General features: G+C 33.4%; 1 protein-coding gene across 4 annotated transcripts in view; it reads right to left on the bottom strand.

Moving 5' to 3' along the window:
• Nucleotides 1-742: 742 nt before the first annotated feature.
• Nucleotides 743-24,279, bottom strand: part of LOC150109577 (uncharacterized) — a 251,826-nt gene continuing 228,289 nt past the window's right edge. For all 4 annotated transcript variants that reach the window (XM_090413597.1, XM_090413607.1, XM_090413603.1 and 1 more), the window contains 2 exons: nt 11,528-11,816; nt 743-4,791 (listed from right to left, as the gene is read on the bottom strand). In XM_090413597.1, the coding sequence (XP_090269723.1) occupies nt 4,639-4,791; nt 11,528-11,816 (442 nt within the window). In that variant the 3' untranslated portion in view covers nt 743-4,638. The remainder of the gene's footprint in view (nt 4,792-11,527; nt 11,817-24,279) is intronic.

Raw genomic sequence — 24,279 nt, 5'->3', positions numbered from 1 at the left:
TTCCTGATTGTTATTGACTGAATATAACATCTTGCATTTGTTTAAAAAGATCTTGCCTATTTTTACCTTCTTTGTTTCAGTAGCATATATCATGTCAATCTGGTACTTATCCAGTTTTCTGCTAGTCTCATTTCTTTTCCATTGATGCTTCTTATGTTGATCGTTCCAATCTTGAACTCAGCTGATGATGAGTTGTTCGAGTAGCTGACTTTTTGCTGTTCGTCCTGGTTCCCTGACAAAAACAATAGGGAGGCTCTTGTTTAAGTGGGCAATGCCACCTAGCATGAAATTCTGTCATGTTGTACCATCATTTTGCATTGTGGTTTAATGCCAATAAGAATACAATTTGATCAGCTAAATCCCAAATTGCCAGCCCATCTTCATTCATACAGTATCCAAATATATACCTAACAGAGTACACCATGAGACGGTCAGGAGTGGACGTCAGGAGAACCGATCAAGATGCCTTGGTCGGTTCTCCACATTTCTTAAAAGGCTACATAGGTCTCCTCCCAGTTATCTAGCTTTGACCCTTAAGCACTCCAAAAACTGTTCATGAAATGTTAATTGTGTTATGTTAAGTATATAGACAAAATAATGTAAGTACATACACAAAAAAATGATGGTTAATTATGCATTTGTGTTATGCTATTTAATCTACAGAAATTTTGTGTGCAAATAACACTTTTTTTTCTTAATAGTGAATGGTGTTCAAACAATAAATTTAAAACTTTCAAATAAATTACTCCTCAATACTGTCCATTTATTTTTTTTATGATAGTTACAAGTGTCTAAGATAAATTACAAGATGTCACAGAAATGAAATGCAAACAGATGACAGCAGGGAGACAACTTTATCTTATGACACTTGCTACAGCTGCTATAAAAATACAATATGGGCTTACATAGCCACACATTCATAACTGCTACTAGACTTCAAAGTCAGCAACACCATAGTTCTGGATTTTTTTGTTTTTTTCTTTCATACCATTCAGTACAATAATCTCATTTTTTCACACAATTCTGTCACTAGGTGGCACTTAACTTCCACTGACTATCTCCAATGGTACCATGATATTAGAATATATGAACGGCTAAAGGTACTACAATGGGTATTATCTTACAATGGATATATACATATACATATACATATTTATATATTTTATAAATATATATATATACATACACACACAGACATACAACTGTACCTGAATTGCAGAGTGGCAACTCTCTGAGCATGATTATGTAACAATGGGAACATGATAGTTTATTTTCAATATTTGCATACCACTATTATTTAAATTCAAAGACAATCAAAACTATAAGAACGAATCTTTGAAAAATTTTGATAAAACAGAAGTTTGAAGACAAACTAATTTAACAATTTCAAACCTGTGTTAAGATTTAGAAAAAAAAAAAAAGAAGAAAAAAAGAAAAAGTGAATAATTTGTACTGACAGACTTCTGATCAATGGAATGCTAAAACAATGTGGTATGCAAATAATTTGCAGCATGACAGGGATGACATGAATTTTGAGATTTTCTTAAAATCAGTCAGCAGATCTGTATCACACAAAATGCATCTTAATGCCACTTTAAAAGTATACAAATTACTTATTACCAGCAGGAAGAATAAAGAATGTGAATTCAATAAAACTAACAGTAGTCATATAAAAAATAAAAAATATACATTTAAAAAATATTTCTAGTAGTATATATATGTATATATTAAACCGAATGTTAAAAAAGGCTTACATTTTTTTCGCCTTTTCTTTTTAATTTCATGCTGGCTTAATAAGTAATTGATAAAAAGTATGAACTTGTATTAAAATCTACTTAATTATCATACCAAGGACATCATGTATTAATTATTTGATACATTCATACTATTATGTTCATAGTCGAAGAATAAAAACAATGAAACTTAAAATCAGTATTCCATTTAGGATCAGCTGTAAAATTGCAATTGTAATTCATTTGCTTTCATAAATTCACTAAATCCTAATGATTACATACCTCCAACTAATGACATCTTTAAGTTACATAAACATAACACAGAAAAATCTACTTAAGATTCCAATTTTCCAAGCAACATTTAAAAACTGCAAAACTAGCAATCAGTTAAATCTGTGATTTTTTTATAATGAAAATTTTAAAGAATTAACAGTCAAGCAGTACGTGGAAAATATTAAGTAGTAATATCATGACAGTTTGTTGGAACTGATTTCAAGACTAAACAGAACAGGATGTAAATTAATAGCTGTTTGAAATGCTGTACAGAATTTCAATTATGTTAATATTACAATAGCAGTATGACAAGGATGTCTAAGAGATTTCACCTTGTTCTCTTCTGTATGCCACTATATTCATATACTGATGGAACTTGAATATTCTGTTTAGAGAAAAACCTAAGGATAATACAAAATTATATACACAATCAAGATAATAAGAGAGTGGAATGTTCTGTTTTTAAGAGCCACAGTGAACTAGAAGTTGTGAACAATTAGTACTTTGTATTTATTATTCTCAATTTTATGTCAACCAGGGATGTGAGTGATTATTTGCATAAACACATCTAGGTACATTAGCTTCTACTTAATTCTGGTTTTTCTACATATTTAATTATCAGTTACCTAATTTTTTTTTTAAAGGTGGAGGGCAAACCATTCAAACCAGACAGAAAAACATTACCAAACCAAATTCAAAATAATGCATACTTCATTATGAATTGAACAGGAAAAATTTTTACTGATTTGGTAAATTTTATTGCAAAAACTGGAGGTTGACAAAATATTTGTAACCTCCAAAATGGCTAAAGGTGCCTCAAAAAGCAACATCAAGTTTCATTTGTCAAGGAAAAAATTTTTTCATCTGCATATAAGGAATGTAGAATAATATTTCCGTTCAGGAAATTTTTCATATTAAAAATGCACAAAATTTAAGTACATAATATTATATACAACCACTTGAGATGTAAAATGTCACAATAAAAATCTCTGTACAGCCTCTGTTTAGAGATTCCATGAATTTTATAACTAACTTTCTACTTTCTGATTTCTAAAAATATGAACTTGTACAGGATCAGAATATGACTTGCCAAAGTTATAACAGTCATAATGGAAAGCAAAATGCTTTACTAAAATTTCTTCATTTGTCCTAAAGTCAAAGTCAAAAATCAACAACTTGTCCTATCTACACAAATTTCTGATACCATAATCAGTTTAGGCACTAATTTATTATTAGCTAATGCAGATTTTACTTTAACCCACCTCCCATAAATGCAATTATAAAATAACATTTCTATGACTACGTGGTCAATATTATTAACAAAGAGGAATAGTTGTTAATTCTAACAGCCAGAAAATTTTGAATGTTATTGGTTTGTTTATTAATATACAACAAAAGTTAATATTCTTGTATTCCATACAAAATACAGCAATACTCATGGAAATATATGATCTGATGCTGGGATGTAATGATGTTCATTGAGAAAGAGCAAAATCTGATAGTTTCATTCAAAGACTATGCATTTTTATATCTCATTTTATAAAATCAATAACATATATTTTGACTCCAAACAGTAAAGAATTATAAGGAACTTTTAATAACAAAATATCTCGGATTGTCAACTGTTACTGTAATTACATTTCAATGTTCCATTTTACCCCCCCAACTCTGCTAACAATAACTACAACATAAATCAATGTGATGAAATGCTGAATGATCTCAAATTGTCCAAAAGTGTGCTTTTATGGGTGCTATAAAAATCTAAGAGAAAAGATAAACGCAACTTAAAAATAGCTGCTAATGACTGGTACTTCAAGTCATGTTCCATAAAATAGCACGTCAGGACAAATCCAAGAAAGGGAATAAAAAAAAATTTAAGATGTAAATCATAGTAAAAATGAATTTTGTTTTGCAAATTTGGTTTGTGTTTTTAGAATAACAACGAATATTTTTTCTATAGAATATGGTGAACTCTGATAACCAACTTTTTTTTCCCTTCTTGTTTTCAAGTCTATCCGGAACTCAAACTTCACTCAATTTTTAGTTACTTTAAACTTGCTCCTGACTCTTTTTAAAACCCAAATGACAGAAAATCTACATTTGCTGTAATAATGTTGTGGGCCTTTTTCCAAAATTGTTATGTCCTACCGATTTCAACGATTGGTTCATATATGAATCAGTCAGTGTATATTTTAAAAATTAACTCATCACATTCATCATCAAATAAATTGAAAATATTAATGACAATGAACTGAACACCAGTATCTATTTTTATATACATATACAGGAAAATATGTATAGGAAACAGTTCATCAAGGTCCAAAGTTTTGGCCCCAAAGAAATCACTTTCTGTTCTTTTCACTGCACAAAATGCATGGAAACTTGAAATAATGGCACTCGTAGCACTGTTCATAGTTATTTAACTGTTCAGAATATCTGAGAAAACAAAAAACTGAGTAATGGATATCCTTTGGGATTAACTGCAAAACTGTCTTTTACTTAGTTGCTCAGAGTACTGTTTCCCCATACAGCTGACTTGGTTCTGAAAATCTGGAAGAACTTGTAACAAATGTCAGGTAATAATATCTTGAAAGTTAAAGCTGCTTTATACTGTTCTATATTCACTTGTTCATCACCAAACTGTTGTTTCATTACTTCCCCGAGTTCGTGGGCAAGTAGTTGCCACAGTTATTTCAGAGAGGTCTTCCGTGTCAGAGGTGGAAGATGTTGAAGAAGGTGAGAGTGGAGGAGAACTATATACACCTGGAAGTGGTGGGAGTGGACTCTGTAAAACAAAGAAGAGAAAAATCAATATAATTAGGTAATCAAAGTAATTCAAGATATGATTATTTTTAAAAAAAGTTCATTTTTAAATTTCAGAATGCCCATGTCACCTTATGACAATGATCAGCAGAAGAAAGATCTTTATATGTCAATTCTATTCAATAACTAGAATAATGTTTTCTATTCCTCTGTTCAGCCTGAGCCTAGAATTAGTCAATATTTGACAAGTACAGAGCTTTTTTTTTCTCCCAGAAGGAACTTGAGTTTCTAATTCTGCAACTCAGTAACTATATACAAATATATACTAGTTAGGATACAGAAAGCTCACCTCTCATTTAGACCACAGCTGGAATGTGTTCAACTTTGGCAATGGCAAGAGGTGAAGACTGGTTGTCTACTCCTTTTGATTTTTTTATTTAAATTTCCATTAAAAAAATAGAAATTAAAGCTTTGGAACAAGCTGTTATATGTGCAAATTGGTATAAGGGACTTATGATGCCTTGTACAATTACTTTGAAATTACAGCAATGACATACCACACCACACTGTTAGCTAAAGCATAACATACCATAATCCTGATATTGCCTGCACACAACATACAGTCAGTTCAACTATTTATCTCTGTCAATGTTTTGTACATATTCTAAAATGTCATGTGAAACAATGATTATGTATAAAAGATTTGCAATCCAGACAAAATATGTATTAGATGGGAATGATCATCTAAATTTCTGAGATTTATAATTATATGTTAAAAAAAAAAAAAAAACTTAGGAACCTATTATTCTTTTTTCTGTCAGCTTACAAGTAGAATTATGTTCTCCATGTCAGGGGACTAGCCTGACGACGAAATAGTTCAGTGGTAGGACTGCTACCTTAAGGCTTCTGAACTAGCCTTCTTCCGAATTTAAACCCTTAGGAGGAATAGGATATATTGAAGGGGGAAAGAGTAGATTATAGAAGAATTATAGTAAGGTTTATAGAGAGGGCATAGTTGTAAGGCCAGAAATGAAAAGACCCCATGGCCCTCGAGTACTTTAATAGCACAAGGGTCATAAAATAAGAAGAGTTGGCTGATAAGGCCTTATAGGAAAGATTAAAGTAAGTGGATTTTCCTCAAAGTAGAAGAAGAAGAGGATAGATCCAGCTGGGGGTCCATGGGAGTGCCACTTCCCTTACAATCAAGATGATTGCCCTTTATGGCCCTGTTGGTCCATGAGTCCTTATTCAGTATATTCTGACCACCCCACCCCACCACACACACACACATGGTGGGCTCCCCTATCTGCCACCAGGGGACGCGCTCTCTAGGGGTTACAGGGTCCCCCCAAGGATGTATGATCACATATGGAAATGAAAAAGATATAAACATAAAAATTGCAAAATATTTAAAAATAACAGGTGTAATTAACTCTATATTTAAACCAAACCTAGTTCAAAAACAAACCAGACTAAAGTATACAATACATTAGCCCTACCAGTCTTAATGTATGGAAGTGAAATCTGGACAATAAAACAAAAAAGACAAACAAAGATTAATAACAGCAGAAATGAAGTTTATGAGAAAAACTGCAAAGTATACTCTATTTTATCACAAAAGAAACAAAGAAATTATGAAAGAATTAAACCAAGAACCAGTAATAGAAAAAATTAAAAAATATAAACATAAATGGATGGAACACGTTCAAAGAATGAAAACAGAAAGATTACCAAAACAAACCTTAAAGTACAAGCCATTAGGAAAAAGAAAACCAGGACATCCTCTTAAACGACCAATCCATTAGCTGTGCATGTGGATTGTCCCACATGAATACAAATCATTAAAATTCATAAAACATGATATTTTAAGGATACTTGTGACTTGTTTACATGCTTATATTTTTCAATCATAAAACATGATTAAGTAAATTATATTTATTATTATTATTATTTTTGATTCACTGATGAAAGCTGGAAACCGAAACAAATGTGGAGGGATTGTGGGTTAGATAATCCAGAAATTCTGCTCTAGATAATTGAAACAATACTTTTTCAAGCCATCTATGACTCATAATAAATAAGCAGAAATACACTGAGTAGTCACTTTAATAAGACCACCTTCCCATTTATGAAAATGAGGATGTGTTCCTAATAAAGCAGCTACTTAGTGTATATTATACTTTACAAGAAATTATATTCTGGTTCTAATCCTTTACCTAAGCAATTAAAACAAGAATATAATTCCTTCTGGAGTATAAAATATTTTGTAACCCAGCAGTAAAACTTCCTATAAAAGCAGAGAGAAATTACATACCAATCTACAAAAACACAAAACTGAATGTAGGGATAATAGCCATGGGACTTCCCTAGAGAGAGTTCTACTCAAAACCAATGTAATTATACTTGAAAAGAGGTTAAATAAACTTGAAGATAAACTTGGGAAAAAACAAGGATTAAGGCAAAAGTAAGTAATCAGGATCAAGAAACCTTAAAAAAAGCTGAAAACTCATGGAAATATATTTTAGTGTTCAAAAACACTAAAATTAAATAATGGAAAAACAAACTTTTACACATATACAAGATATTAAAGGACAATGATTTAATATCGAATAGCAGATTAGGCAGTATAGCCCGGCTTGATCCCACTATTATTTATAATCTATATAGACTACACCATAAAGGAAAATAATACTCAAACTTATATTCTAATAGGGAATATTAAGCTTAATTCTTATTGTGTATGATGCCAACTTCTTAAATACAAGTTTTCCAGAATCTGTAGCCAAAATAAATAAATTTATATGGGGAAAAGAGAGAAATCAGCCAAAAGAACTAATTACCAGTATACAATAAGTGTTCCATCAATTTTAATCTGGACTGGGGAGCCAAAGTAGAAAAAAAAAACAGTTCATCAAAGATTGGAGACTATATACATGAGACTTTTGTGGAGAATGAAGAGATCGAATCATTAATGGCAAAACCCAATTAAAAAACAAAGATACCAGAAATAATTAAAAATGAGGATATTAGGAAAGAACTTGACATTGTCAGCATCCAGGAATGCGTTAGCAGAGCTAATCTCAGATGGTATGGTCACTTAAATAGAATGGGAGAGGAAAGATTAGCAAAACAAGTGTTCTCTGCCAGGTTGGCAGGAAAACGACCCAGAGGAAGACCAAGATATAGGTGGATTGATACAGTACAAAGTGCCTTAGACGATAGAAATATAAGATCTGATAATGTTGGAGTCTTGACAAGTAACAGACTGATTTGGAGGAAAATTGTAGATAGGAAGTTAGTAATGATGTAATTTTTTCATGTAGTACTGTCATATCCTGTACACCCCTTGAGGGTACATGGCAGGAATTTGATGATGATGATGATGATGAGATACCAGAAAAGAATGTGATAGTAACATTCAAAAATGTGGAGAATCTGTAGCTCAGTCAGTATAGACTAAGTCCCTTGGTCAGAAAGACCCGGATGATTCCAGCTTGGTTTCTAGTGCATGTATTTTGGAGGAAAGAGTTTTGTTCATAACACTGACGTGTTGGTTGAGACTTTCTATTCATTTGCCCAAGTTCAGGAGCTGTTTTACAGACGGGAGGCACAGCAAACAGAAATAGGGCTGGTTAAGCTCGATATATATCTTGTGTGCTGTTTCATCCATTTTTATGCAGGAAGCGTGTAACCAGTAGCAGCAGAACTCACACATACCCTTTTATTTTATTGCTGATGTCAATTTTGAAGCTGCAGCCCTTTGTGGGTTTGTCAGCAACTGATGGGCTATGCTGGCAAGACAAGGGGTGATTGTTTGTCGTTGGCTCTTGCCACCATCTTTGCTTCGTACGGTAGGCATAGCAGGCGATTGCACGTGGCTGATTTTTAGTTCGAAATATAACTGGTTTAATGCACTAAAAGTACTTACAGCTTGTACTGAGGTTATCTGCTTTTTGGCACCCGCTGTTAAGATTTCCTTTTGGCATTTAATTTGAATGGAAAACTCTTGCAGTAGCGATAAAATGCTGGAGCACTAGTTTATAGTAACTTACTCACAGACGCCATCTGACGGAGAGTATTAGCTTTGTCCTTTTCTCCAAATTTTCCCAAAAGGTTCCTATATGCTTGGTAGGATTCATTTCCTACTCTGCTGCTCAGATCTCCAACAAGGACCTCTTTTCCCATTTTCTTTATGTCAGCTGCTTGTTCTAATGACTTAAAAAACTTCTCCACTTCTTCATTAGAAGAACCTTCTCTGGGACCATAAGCACAAGTAAGTTTCATTGTCCATTTCCCCATTTTGAAGTCTGGCCATATAACTCCACTAGAAACTGCCTACCAATCGAAAAGTTTATCTTCATGTTTGGTATTGAAAGCTATCGCTACTCCTTCCTTTCTTTGATCATTATTGCCTGAGTAAGATCTCACCTGTTTTTGTCTTCTTTGTCTCAGTAATGCCAATTATATAAAGTAATTGAAGTAAAATTGTCAGCAGAGAAAGAACAAGAGAGTGATGTAATTGGGAGTACTTTAAAAGATTAACATGTACAAAACATACTCTTATTAATATCTCTTATTTGTACATGTACATGTACAAATAAGAGACCTGACAAATAAAAGCATAATGTGGAAGAGAGTTATCAATTTGAAATTAGTTGCAAATTCATCGTTGTGTTTGTTATAAAAGCTGGTACACCGTTTTGAAGATAAAAGATTACTATAATTTGGCATCACTCCAGCAATAACAGTTTTTCATGTGAAGGGCCACCTTTAATTTGAAAATAATTGTTAATCCTTAAGCAGTGGGTTGTGACTGTTTTAGTGAATATACAAGACCACAAGCATGTGGTGTACAATAAATAAATAATACTGACAGGTAGTCAAAATAAGATAATACCTAACAAGAACAAATGCTATAATTTTCTCTTAGAATGCTAAGTTATTAACATTCGTTTTATCCATCTTTACTAAACATTATATATAATTGTCAAGTGTACATTGTTTACAAAGAAAATGCAGTCAACCCTCACTACAACAAACCTTCAGCTATAGTGAACTATTCCTCTGGTTATTTCAGGTTTGATGCAGTGAGAGTAAACTAAAATGAGTCAAGTTTCATTTGAAAATGACAAAATTTATAAGAAGATATATATTATAAAAGAAAATTATAGCCAGTCCTTGATTTAAGATCATTCACCTACAACAGCTGTCTTATTCACTAAATATCACTTCACTCCTGCAACCCATAGAACTAGAGTGTTATTCCTGTATTCAAAGAATATTATTTAAGAAATATATTTGCTCAGGCTATTGCTGATAATGAGCTAGAGAAAACTCTCAAACTTGGAAGGAATATAATATCAAGTAGATGCAAATATGAAGTGAAGTAATGACAGAGTGTATAAATGTTGTTAAGAAGCCTCAGAAAATATATGTTCTTATGTTCACCGGATTTGAGAAAGCCTCTCTAGAGACTGGTGAAAGGATAGTGCCACTAGTCAAAGAGTTGGATATGGAGGTTGACAATGAACATGTAAAGCAGTTGGCAAAAGTTGTGGAAGAAGAGCACTCAAACAAAGACCTTATATATAGAAGCACAGAATTGCAGAAGAATAATAGAGGGAAAAAAAGAGGAAGTCAAGTCTGCATTGAAAAAATTAAGGGATACTTTGTTGTTGATTTACCTAGCTTCTCTTGATGAATCATTCAATTAACAAAGCAGCAGTTTTGAGGAATTACTCTTGATCCATGTGTTTCCATCTAATTATTTTATTGGTAAGTGAAGAGAAGCACTGTACATTCGTAATTTATTACAGTATAGTACTGTATATAGAAAATTTTATGAATAATTTGTAAATGATATTATTTCACTTTATACAAATAATAAAATTAGTTAAAAATATAAAAAAAACAGATATACATATTGAATTTATGTTATTTTCGACCATAAGAACTATGGAAAAGATTGACATCAACTGGGTTTATATTAGTTGAAGTAATTTATTTGATACTAAGTAAAAAATACCGACAAGTTTCGCCAACTTATATGTTTGGCTTCTTCAGGGTGAATAAATAGATACAAAACAACTTAAACACTAAAACTGTTCATGAAGGAATAAACCAAATACATCTGTTTTTTTTTTTTTTTTTGGCGAAACTTGTCGGTATTTTTTTACTTAGTATCAAATAAATTACTTCGACTAACATAAACCCAGTTAATGTCAATGTTTTCCACAGATCTACATATCTTAGTATTCAGGCATGCTAATTGTTAACATTATGGCTCATACAGTGATTTATGACAGGGTTTTGTTCTGACAATCCTGTCATCAGTCAAGGTCTGACTGTACATGTAGTTTTAGAGTTGGTGATAATTTTTGATCTTGTTACTTAAAATGAAAAATGTGCATGGTTTGCTTGCAACCTTTGTTATGAATATCTCACTTGAATAAATAGGTCTCATTTGAAGGAACAATAAAAAAAAAAAAATCCAATAACAGTCAAATTTGTAAAAATCTATTGAATGAATCTCAGATTCTGCTTATAAAATGATAAAAGGGGGATCCAGGAAAAAGGAAAAAAGTTGCAGTGATATACTTCATAAGTCAGTTTTATATACTTATATACATAGCTTTGAAGTGCTATCTGTATAAGTAAAACACAAAAATATATCAACTATTTGTGAAATGACTGCTAATATTATTAATTTTTTTTCTAACAGTGTGCTAATTTAGAACTGAAAAACAAAAATATCTTACCCTCCTTAATTTTTCCATGCCTATCTTTTCACGAAGGATAGCTGAAGCACTGCTTGGAGTTGGAAGCGCTTCGTGCCTATTTATCTCTTGTGACCTAGGCAATGTAGCACATTTGTCTGACTCCTGACTGTGTGCAATGTCAGGATTTGAAAGACTCGAAAGGAGATCATTTGGGGTGTGACTACTCGAGTATTCGCTTGTGTTGCCTTCTTCTTCAGAAATATTTCCTTCTGAACTGATAGTTGAAATGGACTGACCACTGTGTCGTTGCCTCATGTGAGACAAGTTTCTGAAAATTAAAAACCTTTATACAAATATGCAATAATTTGATTAAATTACTTCTTTAAAATTGAGGCAATGTATTAGTGAAAGAGTTATTACTGTTCTGAAAATAGTTTAACATTTTGACTCAAAAATCTTTTTTTTTTTCCATGAAAGCTTGAGTTCAATTTCTGCATTTTATTTATATATAATAATAATAATAATAATAATAATAATAATAATAATAATAATAAAAAACAAGGATGACCATGACAGATTTTTGGGAGAAGGGCAAAGAATCAAAAATATAAGGTTATCAAAGCTGACAGCCTTAGTGTGGATAGCTTCTATATCTCCATTCTCCAACTAATGGGCTATAGATTCAAATTCAACTGTGGCATGGGCATTTGTCTCTAGCCTTCAGGTCCCCCACTCATCATTCAAGAGTGGAATTTCCTTAGTCTACCTATAGTACTAGATGTGCTACAGGTTACCAATGTCTTGTGGATGGTGGGGTTGTCATATAAAAACCTATATTCAGTAGCTCTTTCCAAAGTCTGTTCATTCAACATACATGCTTCTAAAACTTAGTCATTCTATTTTCTCAGAGGTCGTCTGCTTCATTGAATTTGTTTTTATTGACATTTGTTTTTATAACAAAAGTTATAAAAGTTTCCAAAAGTTTAATCCATAACTTGTCAGGAGTTCACCTCAATACACATGAGCCCACCATAAGAGCTCATTTTGAATTTATGATCAATCATTTCAGAAACAAGAGCTGCGCACTGTAACAAAATACATTTACAGAACTTCAGTATAATCTCCATTTTGCCTTATCACTGCTATCCAATATTTGGGAAAGTCTTGCATTCTTCTCAGCAATTTTTTCCCCCATAGATCAATCTAAAGGGATCATGTCAGAATTGTATGGGGAATGAGTCACTTGCCAGCCATTTTTCCATAAGATCAACTTCACTAAAATGTGGCCTTCCACTGGAATGCAAAATGCACAATATCCAACCGGAGTCAGCTCCTTCCTCTATTAGTGTTATTTTTCAAAACAAGAATACCAGAAACAGAAAAAAAAAAGCATACAACATTTTTACTCTGAGTCTAGCTTACAACTAACACAAAAGGAGAAAAATTATTGCATCATTCCACTGGCTAGGTAAGTGCAAAACTTTTGAAGTGACCCTCAGAGACACCAGTTATTAAAAACTGTCCAGACTGAGAGATGATCAGCAGATGTGCAAGTAGAAAACAAGGACTAATGCCAAAAACAGATCTATCTGTCACCACCATTCCATTTTTATTGAAATAACAACATGAAGACATGCAGTGAGATTTTACTTATTGAAATTTTTTTAATACAAGTAACTAAAATTACCAGATGGAAGCAAGAGAAAGCACAAAACATTGTTTTTAAGAAAGTTCCATTATACAGCAAGCTAATGTCATTTGGGAATTTTTTTGTTTTTCCCAGTATTAGTAATAACAAATTAATTTTACTATTAATATCTGGGTTCAAAAATGATTATTTTCCTTTGCGAAGATGTGAAATTTTCAAGTGACCAAGCTTTCATTTAATGTTTCATCCTTTATCCAAGTGTAAGCAAACAAAGTTTGCGAGTGAAGTCACTTCATGGCTGGGCTACTTGTATATAGAGACTAATGATTTCACATCAATTGCTTTAGTATCCCATAATGCAATGCACATCCTTATGCTTCTCTGGCTGAATATCAATCAATGTTTTCTTCAGGGCTTGCCAATGAATTTCCAACGTTTGGTTCCTGTTCTCAAACTCTTTCATTTTTTCTTGAATAATATTTATGTATTTATTAATACAGTAAACCCTCAATTTAATGGACAAAATTTCTGGTCCGTATGGCACACGTGAAAATTAACACCCCGTTAATTTTAAAATGCTTTTAACCAAGATTTGCTTATAATTAAATTAACAGATTATTTTTTGTTATTAATTTCCTGTTATTTTTTAACAAATTTTGGCAAATAGGCCATCATATGTTGGAAAAACACTGTAGTAATTTAGCTGACATAAATGAGTCACCGCTCATAAAACATGTTCGACGAATGATTAGCATGTGATCACACCAATCATGTTGTAATTGGTTCTTTTGTCGCGTGGAGCGACTTTCTGTGGCAGTTTTATTACACACATTTTTTTAGGGAGTTAATTATAAAAAAAAAGCAGAATTAAAAAGTTCAAAAAAAAAAAAAAATCTTTATAGTTTTCAAAGCAGTATTATCTAAACCAAGCGCCTCAACATCAAACATTAACTTATCTAAAAGTGCGTGTACAACAATTTTTTTTGTTATTACAGTGCTAATATTGATAAAATTGCAGCATAATGTTAAAGATATTTTTATTTTAAAAAATTCGCGATTTAACGAACTTTCGATTTAAAGGACACCCCTTAGCTGCTATTAGTCCGTTAAATCGAGGGTTTACTGTACATAAATATTATAATGAGAGCTGCTCAACTTTTATTTGCTTTAAAACTTTCTTACATGTTCTTCTTTTAAGTATGAAATTCAATTTTATCCTGGTCAAGACTGAATGGTGATCATTTCTAATTTCAAATCCACTGTACACTCTAGTGTCCTGCACCAGTGAGAAAACATCACTATCAACAACAACATAGTCAATAAGAATTTTCATATTCCTTGCCTCTTCTCTCCATGTGAATTTGTGCACATTTTTATGTTGGAATATTGTGTTAGCAATAACCAGTCCATGTCTTGAGCAGAAATCCAACAGGTATTTGCAATTATTATTAGCTTTGCTCTTTTCTTCAAATTTTCCCCAAACAGTTTTGTATGTCTAACAATCATTTCCTACTCTGCCATTTAGATTCCCAACTAGGAACAACTTTTCCTTTTTCATTGTGTCAGTTGCTTTCTCTAAAGCCTCAAAAATTCCCCCACTTCTACTTAGTAGAACCTTCTGTAGGACCATAGGCATAAATAAGTTTCATTGTCCAGTTTCCCATTCTGATATTTTTCCACATCACTCTACTTGATATTGTCTGCCATTCAAGAAGATTAGCCTCATATTTAGTGTTGAATGCTATAGCTATTCCTTCTTTTCCCTGATTGTTATTGCCTGAATATACCACTCTGTATTTATTGCTTAGAAAGATTTCATCAGTTTTTGTCTTTTTTGTTTCAGTTACCCCTAATATGTCAATCTGGTACTTATCCAATTCTGCTAGTTCCATTTCTTTGCCATTCAAGCTTCTTATGTTGATAGTACTGATCTTGAACTCTGGTGATGTTGAGTTGGGATGTGTTTCAGGATTTGTTCCAGTAGTTGACTTTTTGCTGTTCACCCTGGTTCTCTGGCAAAAACAATGAGGGCCTTGTTTAACCAGGGTGAAGCCCCAGCCAGCATGAAATTCTGTCATGTCGTACCATCATTTTACATTATGGCTTAAGCCAATAAGAATACAATTTCGTCACCTAAATCCCAAATTTCCAGCCCATCCTTGTTTGTTCAGTTTTTTTCCAGGTAAAAATTTAACTGGGTGCCCCACAAGGTGATGCTTGTACATTAGGTCAGAAGTCCTGGTCAGTTCTCCTCAGTTATACAGCTTTGACTCTTAAGCACCCCTGAAAGAGAAGTATACTTGATATTTTATGGGAAGTATACTTGAAGTCATCTTTTGTGACAGTGGGCTAGAGGTTCATTGGATGTTGTAGTTTTTTAATAGTAGGGGGGGGGTAAAAATCTGAAAACGTTTATTTCAGAACACTAGTCAGCACACTTGAAGATGTCATTACTCCCAAATATTTACGTAAGAACTTTTCAAACGAAGAGATATTAGCCATGAAGCTGCACAACTTTTCTTCCTAGAAATTTTAACTATAGGAAAGAACTAGAATTTCTGAAAGGAAAAAATAAACCAGCCAGAAAACATGTATTCAGACCTTAATAATGAGCTACGGTGAGAGTATTCCACCCAATCAATCATTATGAAAATTAAGTTTATAAAAAGTAAAATTACATGCCGCAATATGCCTGAAAGTAAAATACAGAAAGTAAGATGGGGTGCATAATATATGTACTATTCAATGTCCTTGCCACATTAAACTCCATTTTCCATTGATCGGTAATGCCTGCATGTCCTGCTGTAGAAAGCAATCTACAACAGAAGTGACACGGACTAATAATCATTGTATTACATACACATTTTTTAATATGCCATATTTATTTATTCATTTTAACCACAATCAAATTTCACTTCTTCCTAGATGGGATTCAAATCTAGGTTTTTCTAATCAACTCAACTGTCAACAAAGTATGAGAATTTACCATTTATCATTATTCTCTTGTATAAATAGTAAATTTCAATAATTTTTCTGGCATGTAGGTTATAACAGAATCTCATTACAGTCTAACCAATTAGCATTTCATTACTAATATTTTTTTATAATTTGTTTTGTAGTATACTAAATTGTTATATTTCAAACATACTGCTTGTATTTTTGAAGTCTTTAATATGTTCAGAATCTTACATACTTGTCTTGCAAGGGTATGCTAACTGTAATATATTCAAGATCTTGGTCTTTATTTCTGCCACTTTTGTTTTGCTAATATGTCATTTCCAATTCTTTATACAGCTATAAAGAATTCATCAACATCATCAAACTCCTGACATGCACCCTCAAGGGGTGTATAGGATATGACAGTACCACATGAAAAATTTACATCATTACTAACTTCCTATCTACAATTTTCCTCTAAATCAGTCTGCTACTTGTCAAGATTCCAACATTATCAGATCTTATATTTCTATCATCAAAGGCAATTTGTACCATATCGATCCACCTATATCTTGGTCTTCCTGTGGGTCGTTTTCTGCCAACCTGGCAGAGAACACCTGTTTTGCTAATCTTTCCTCGCCCATTCTGTTTAAGTGACCATACCACCTGAGACTGGCTTTGCTAATGCATTCCTGGATGCTGACAATGTCAAGTTCTTTCCTAATATCCTCGTTTTTAATATGATATTGCCATCTGTTCACGCCCCTAATCTTTCTCAGGACTCTCATACCTGCAGTCTCTAGTCTTTGGTCAAGTGTTTTACTTCTGATCCAGCTCTCAGATCCATAAGTTAAAACTGGTTTGAAGTCTTGTATAGAGCTAACTTAGTGTTCCGACTAATTTCTCTCTTATTCCATATGAATTTATTCACTTTACTTCCTACCATACCAGCTTTGTTGATTCTGTTGTCTATTTCCATATTTAATTTACCATCTTCACTACAAATCGTGTCTAAGTAGCAGAAAAGTTTTACTTGTTCCACAGGTTCTCCGTTCAAAACACAATTGACATTTTCAATGATTCTACCTATTTTCATTGTCTTTGTCTTTTTACTGCTGACCTTCATAGCATATCTATTACAAGAGTTATTCAATTTAGTCAGGGAATCTTGCAAACTTGTACCGGATTTATTTAGAAGTATAACATCATCCGCATAAAGCAAAGAGCTGACATTAACATCTCCAATTCTGATATCATGTTTAATATACAACTTTCCTTCATAATGTGATCCATATAGATAATGAATAACAGAGGAGATAATGTACATCCTTGTCTCACACCAGATTTAGCATTAAACCATCTTCCTATAATTCCTTCAATTCTAACTGCTGACTTACAATTCAAATAAAGACTAAGTATTCCTTGATATAATGCCCCATTGAATAGCTTCTCTCTTGCCACCTTGTCATATGCCTTTTCCAGATCAACAAAACTTAAATACACATCTTTGTTATATTCCCATGCCTTCTCAATTATTTGTCGTAAAGAGAAGATCTAATCCTGACAGCCTTTATTTGGCCTGAATCCAGCTTGTTCTTCACCAAGCTTTTCTTCCACAATTCTTCTCAACCGTTTCTCAAGTATACTCGCATAAATCTTACCTGGAACACTCAGTAGAGAAATACCACTGTAATTCTCACATTCAGTTTTATTTCCCTTTTTATATATGGGTACTATTAGAGCTCTATCATCAGGAATTCGTTCTTCTATCTAGGCCTTCTGAACTATGCAGTGCAGCCACTGTAAGACTTTTATACCACCATACCTCAGCATTTCTGGTCGAATATCATCTAATCCTGCTGCCTTTCCACATTTCAAGCCTTTGATGGCTTTTTCTACTTCAAGTATGGATATGTATTCCTGACTGTAGGTCTGTTGAGTGTTTCTTACCACTGTGCTATCACTGCTTGTTTCACTTAGCAATTTTTTGAAGTAATTACCCCATACTTCAAGGATATCTTTTTCTTCTGTTTTCATGTCACCTTTATCATCTCTAACTCCTTTTACAGCACTCTTTTCTCCATTTCTAAGCTTCAACTACCTCCAGAATATCTTACCACCTTCTTGATATTTATTTTCTATGTTCTTGTCAAAAGTCCTCCCGTGACTTTTTTTTTAGCTAGTTTTACACAGTCTCTCTATTCTTTATTCAGAAGCTTTCTTCTTTTCCTTCACTTCCTCTCTAACTTCCTGTGTCCACCATGGAGTTCTGATTTTTCTATCCTTGCAGACAACCTCACCACATGCATCGCTGGCTGAATCAATTAAGGTTTTCTTCAAGGTTTGCCACTGAATCTGCAAGGTTTGGTTCTTGTTCTCAAACTCTTTCATTTTTTCTTCAATAATCTTTGTGTATTTTAGTCTACAGTTCACATCTGAGAGCTGCTCAACTTTTATTCGCTTTAAAACTTTCTTACATGTCATTCTTTTCAATATGAAATTCAATTTTATCCTGCTCAAGATTAAATAGTGATCACTTCCAATTTCAAATCCTCTGTACAATCTGGTGTCCTGCACCAGGGAGAAAACATCACCATCAACAATAACATAGTCAATGAGACTTTTCTTATTCCTTGCCTCTTCTCTCCATGTGAATTTGTGCATATTTTTATGTTGGAACATGATGTTAGTAATAACCAGTCCATGTCCTGAGCAGAAATTCAACAGGTATTTGCCATTATTATTAGCTTTACTCTTTTCTCTAAATTTTCCCAAAATATTTTTGTATGTCTGACAATCACTTCCTACTCTGCTATTAAGATCCCTAACAAGGACCAACTTTTCCTTTTTCATTGTGTCAGTAGCTTTCTCTAGAACCTCAAAAAATTCCTCCATTTCTACCTTAGTAGTGCCTTCTGTGGGACCATAGGCACAAATAAGTCTCATTGTCCAGTTCCCCATTCTGATATTTGCCCACATCAGTCTACTTGAGACTGCCTGCCATTCATGAAGATTAGCCTTGTATTTAGTGTTGAATACTATGGCTACTCCTTCTTTCCCTTGATTTTCATTGCCTGAATATAACATTTTGTATTTATTGCTTAGAAAGATCTCACCAGTTTTTGTCTTTTTTGTTTCAGTCATCCCTATTATGTCGATCTGATACTTATCTAATTCCTCAGTTAGCTCTATTTCTTTGCCATTCAGGCTTCTTATGTTGATAGTACCGATCTTTAACTCTGGCGATGTTGAGCTAGGATGCGATTTCAGATTTGTTCCAGTAGCTGACTTTTTGCTGTTCGCCCTTGTTCCCTGGCGAAAACAACAGGGGCCTTGTTTAACCAGGTGACGCCCCAGCCGGCATAAAATTTTGTCATGTTGCACAATCATTTTTTATATTGGTTTAAGCCAATAAGGATACAATTTGGTTGGCTAAATCCCAAATTGCCAGCCCATCCTCTTTCGTTCAGTATCCAGGTAGATACCCAACAGCGTGCACCACGAGAAGGTGAGGATTGGACATTAGGTCAGAAGCACTGGTCGGTTCTCTGCATTCCTTTAAAGGCTATGTGGAGGTGTCCTCTATAAAAAATTGGAAATGTAAAATGCTGCCCAGAATATTTATATTCTGCTTAAGAAACAGTTCTTAGTTCACTCTGCTTACAATTCTTGAGCTGCATTTATTTTAATATGATTCCCACTGAGATAAAAATTGCAAATCTAATTCTCTCTCTCTGTAGTACTGTGGGTAGGCTAAAGAACAGATAATCCAAGAATCTTACTCGAGAGACTGAACACGACACTTTTCAAGCCAATTCAGTCTCCAATTAGCAGGCAATATGGTGTTATTACATAGGAAATGGAAAATATCTACCATCTCAAAAACATTCACAAGTATTCAGGCTACAGTCAGATTCAAACCCACAGTCTGTTAGTTGGCTAGTGGATATGCTATCCACTAGCCAACAAAGATGGCAGAATACTAATGTCTGCTTCCTTTATAATACAGTAATCTTTCAATTACCTGACTTTCAAAGTACGAAACATTTAACTAACTGACCCTTGATATGGGTTATTCTGTAAAATGACTTCTAGTACAGCACCACAAAACTGTATTTTCAAGTTAAATCACCCTTCCATAATATCATCAGAATACTGATTTGCCACCATTGCTGAATAACTGAGAGATTATATCTCTTAAATTTTAATAAGATGTTGCCATTAAAGACATTTATTCACCTTCCTGATTTTAAGAATGTTTATATTTGTATTTTCCAGTACTACTTAAGTATTGTATTTCTATCCTCACATCCATGTGTTAAAATTGGTCTGAAGAGTTGGGATTTTTTGGACGATTTTCTTTTGTTCTAAATAAATTTATTCATCTGGTTTCTCCATCTTACTAGCCTTGCTGATTGATATATAAATGGTATGGTAGCTAAAATGTTTAATTCATTCTATATGTTCACTACTACTTCTTCAGTTTAATGGACGATTTAGGTCAAAATGCTGCCATTACTAGGTTTCACCATCAGTCTCTATCATAAGCTACATCTAGCATAAATTGTTCATCCAGCTATCTTAGGTCTCACTACGACATCCATCCATCATGTCTGGAGTCTTTCTGTAGGTCTTGTCAATTTTATTTGTAAGTATTTATTTGATTAACTGGTCATCTGCTCTCCAAACATGGCCAAAGCACTCAGTTCTCTTGCTTCTTATAAATATGATATTCAGTCTTTGAAACAGATTTCACAGTTCCACATTATGTTTTCTTTCACATAGCCCAGTATTTTGATTATAGAATGGCTCAAACATTTTTCTCAGTACTTTTCTTTCAAATATGATGTTTTCTATTATCTCCTTTTCTTGTTGACTATGTTTCACAACTATAGATTAATATCAACTGTAGTTAGTTTTAAAAGTTTTTTTCTTTCATAATATTTTAGACATCAGGGAAAAAACTGCAAAATATCAATGCTTGGCATTCTCAATTCTATCCTACATTAATAGCTACATATCACTGTAGCTGACTCCTAGAAAAAATTATCTACTTGCTCAAAGATATAATTATCAACAACCAAGTTGGATCAATTTTGATGGGTCCTTGAAATGCACATACAGTAAAACCCCGTTTTTACATTTTCCTGCCATATGTCATTTTCCGTTGGTCCTGTCGTAAGGCCTATTCTTACGATATATTGTTTTCCCACCATTAAAAACTTGATGTGGACGTTATTTCCCATGATTTGTGTTTTTTTCTTGGGTGGCAATACTGATTTTCGCATCTATTTCTGCGGAAATATGTGCATTTCTGTTCCCAGATGGCGTTGCTTTCGGCTGTAAGTTTCGTTTCCGCCATCACGGTGACTTGCACGCTTGAAACAGTAATATAGTGATGAGTGATACCATGATTTTTCAATAACAGTACGAATTGATATTGCAGAATTTCTGCTACATAATTTAGCATCTGAAAGTTGCTTTCAAGTTGCGGTGGTGGATTTTCTCCATGTTAGTAGCATGGAGAAAAAAAAAAAGAAAATGTATTTCAGTAGAAGAAAAGATGGCAATTCTGCGACGTGCAGATTGGCATGCCGGAACATGTGTGCATTTAGCAAAAGAACTTGGACTCTCCATGTTCACTTTGAACAAGATAGTAGAAAACAGGTCAAGCATTAAACTCAATGCAAAGCAATCTGGTGCTATGTCAAAAAAAAAAAAAAAAAAAAAAAAAAAAAAAATCAACAATTAAAGCTTTTTTAAATAGATAAACGTAAGTAATTCTAAATTCATTTATTTTCAGTTATTAAATTTTGTAATCAAGCATGTAGACTCACATACTAGCAGCAAGTCATCTTTTAGCCTTTTTTTTAAATGTTTTTTTTTTTTTTTATTTACATTTCCTGCTATTTACACTTTTTTCCATCAGTCCCCTGAAAATTGTAAAAAAGGGTTTTACTGTATTCAGTATTTTCCTCATTTATAACAAGATCCATAGGCTAGTAACTAGCCTTGATTAAATTAGATGTAGCATGTATAACATACGAGAGTCTTCAAGGATAACATTATCGGCATAAGCCAATAGTATACTGCTCCTATTTATTTCCCTCCTTCTTGTTCATTTAGGTCTCTAATGACATTTTCTAGTGCTAGATTAAACAAGGTTGGTGAGAGAATATCTCTTTAACAGATGCCCACATCTTACACATACCAGCCATTGAATTAGAAACTTTTATGCAGATGTACATAAATGTCACTTACACAGCATATATGCAAAATACTTGGTCATGAGTATTACCATGTGCTCTAGGCAACTATTTAAGAATGCTGCTGGTCAGGAATTGTCAATAGCATTGATCACAATGGGAAAAACAAAAGATCTTTTGGAGTTTGATAAACGTCATATTGTGGGTGTCTGGCTGAAGCCACGATTTTAAAAACAGCAGAGTTGACAGGTTTCTCACAAAGTGAGATATCTCGGGTGTTTAATTAGTGGAAAAATAACATACATTGCTTGTCTAAGATCCTCTTCAATTCCCTGCACAAGAAGTTGTTTGTCTATAGAAGCCTTCTTAAACAACGCCAATCTCATTCCTGACAGACTGTCTTAGGACCAGGATAGGACTAAGTCCTAGTCTTAGGACTAGGACTTAGTTATAAGACTAGGACTTAGTCCTATCCTGGTCCTAAGACAGTCTGTCAGGAATGAGATTGGCGTTGTTTAAGAAGGCTTCTATAGACAAACAACTTCTTGTGCAGGGAATTGAAGAGGATCAGTATTAGCAGTCGCATACCCATACCAAAACCACTGATTTCTGTAAAGAACCAGAAAGTTCATCTACAGTGGTGCCAGGAACACTGTAATTGAACAACGAAAGACTAGAAAAAAAAGTCATGAGGTCCAATGAGTCACTTGTAAACACAATTCAAGGTTCTGGGGTGGTGTGGTGCATGTTCTCCTGGTATTGCTAGGAGATCGGGTATCCTCCAAGGAATACATGAACACTGTTACAGATCTAGTTCATCCTGCAATGCTGACTTTTTATCTAGCAAGTGACAGTTGTTTCATGGATGACAATGCCTTTCTATTGTGTAAAAATTGTTCAGCAGTGGTTAAGAGAGCATGACAGCAACTTCCACCATCTTCCATGGCAACCCCAAGGTCTGGATCTGAACCCCACTGAAAATGTATGGGACATGTTAGAAAAATAGATCTGGGAGCAAAGTCCTCTTCTGTCAAATCTGAGCCAGTTAAATGACTGTCTGGTGAATGCCTGGTATGATATGTAGATGCAATCCAACACCTTGTGGAATCTATGCCAAACTGCATATGTGCTGTAATTCTGTCTAAAGGAGGTCCAACAAGGTATTAAATAAAAGTTTCTAATTTAGTGGCTGGTATCTATATATTTCTTTAGTGATTTCCAACTTATAATGGATTGCTCTGTATATTCTATATATTGCTCTGCATAATGTTCCATTTACACTATTATAATTTGACCATTTTGAATGATTTTTCCTTTGTACCTTTTTTAGATCTACAATACTTAAAGAGTTGTCATTTACATTTGCATTTATAAGTTTGTTATAAATAACAAACTTATAATTGCAAATGTAAATGTATAAAAATACAAATGTATGGTTCAAGGGTTTGCTAAAGAAGAACTTGCTTTAGTAATGTAATCACATTTTATGAAAAAAATGGGAATAGATAAGATTTCTGTGAATAAGAGAAAGTATATCACTAGCATTCTAAGACTCTGCAAAAAATCCGATAGTACTGCATGGCAAGTTAATACTGCATAAATTAAATAACTGATGGGAATGGATATCAAACTGATGAGTAGATGGAAAGGTGTATGTTTGACAGAAGTCTGAAAGAACAGATATCATACACATAGTGGCATCGTAGAACATTCACAATTGGTATCACTTTACATTCTGGATTAAAAGAGACAGTAAGCAATATATCTCTTGAAGTTTATCGTTCTATCTGTTATTATATGATATGATACAGGTTATAAACTTTTGAATGGGTGGTATAGGATATAGTCTGATGAATTTATTATATGGAAGGTGGGGAGAAAACACCGGGGCATCCATGGAAGTTAAGTTTGTTCACAGTCAAGAAAGGGGTAAGAGTTAGGTTTTTCTCTCACAGAGCAGTGAGTAAGTGGAATAGTTTATCTGTATGGATAGTGAATGC

Source organism: Typopeltis vanoorti, chromosome 2 (assembly GCF_054136105.1).
Source record: "Typopeltis vanoorti isolate ZY-2024b chromosome 2, IOZ_Tvanoo_1.0, whole genome shotgun sequence".
Lineage (NCBI taxonomy): Eukaryota > Metazoa > Arthropoda > Arachnida > Uropygi > Thelyphonidae > Typopeltis > Typopeltis vanoorti.
Note: the sequence above shows the minus strand (reverse complement) of the source record. Positions and strands in the feature narration are given on the sequence as shown.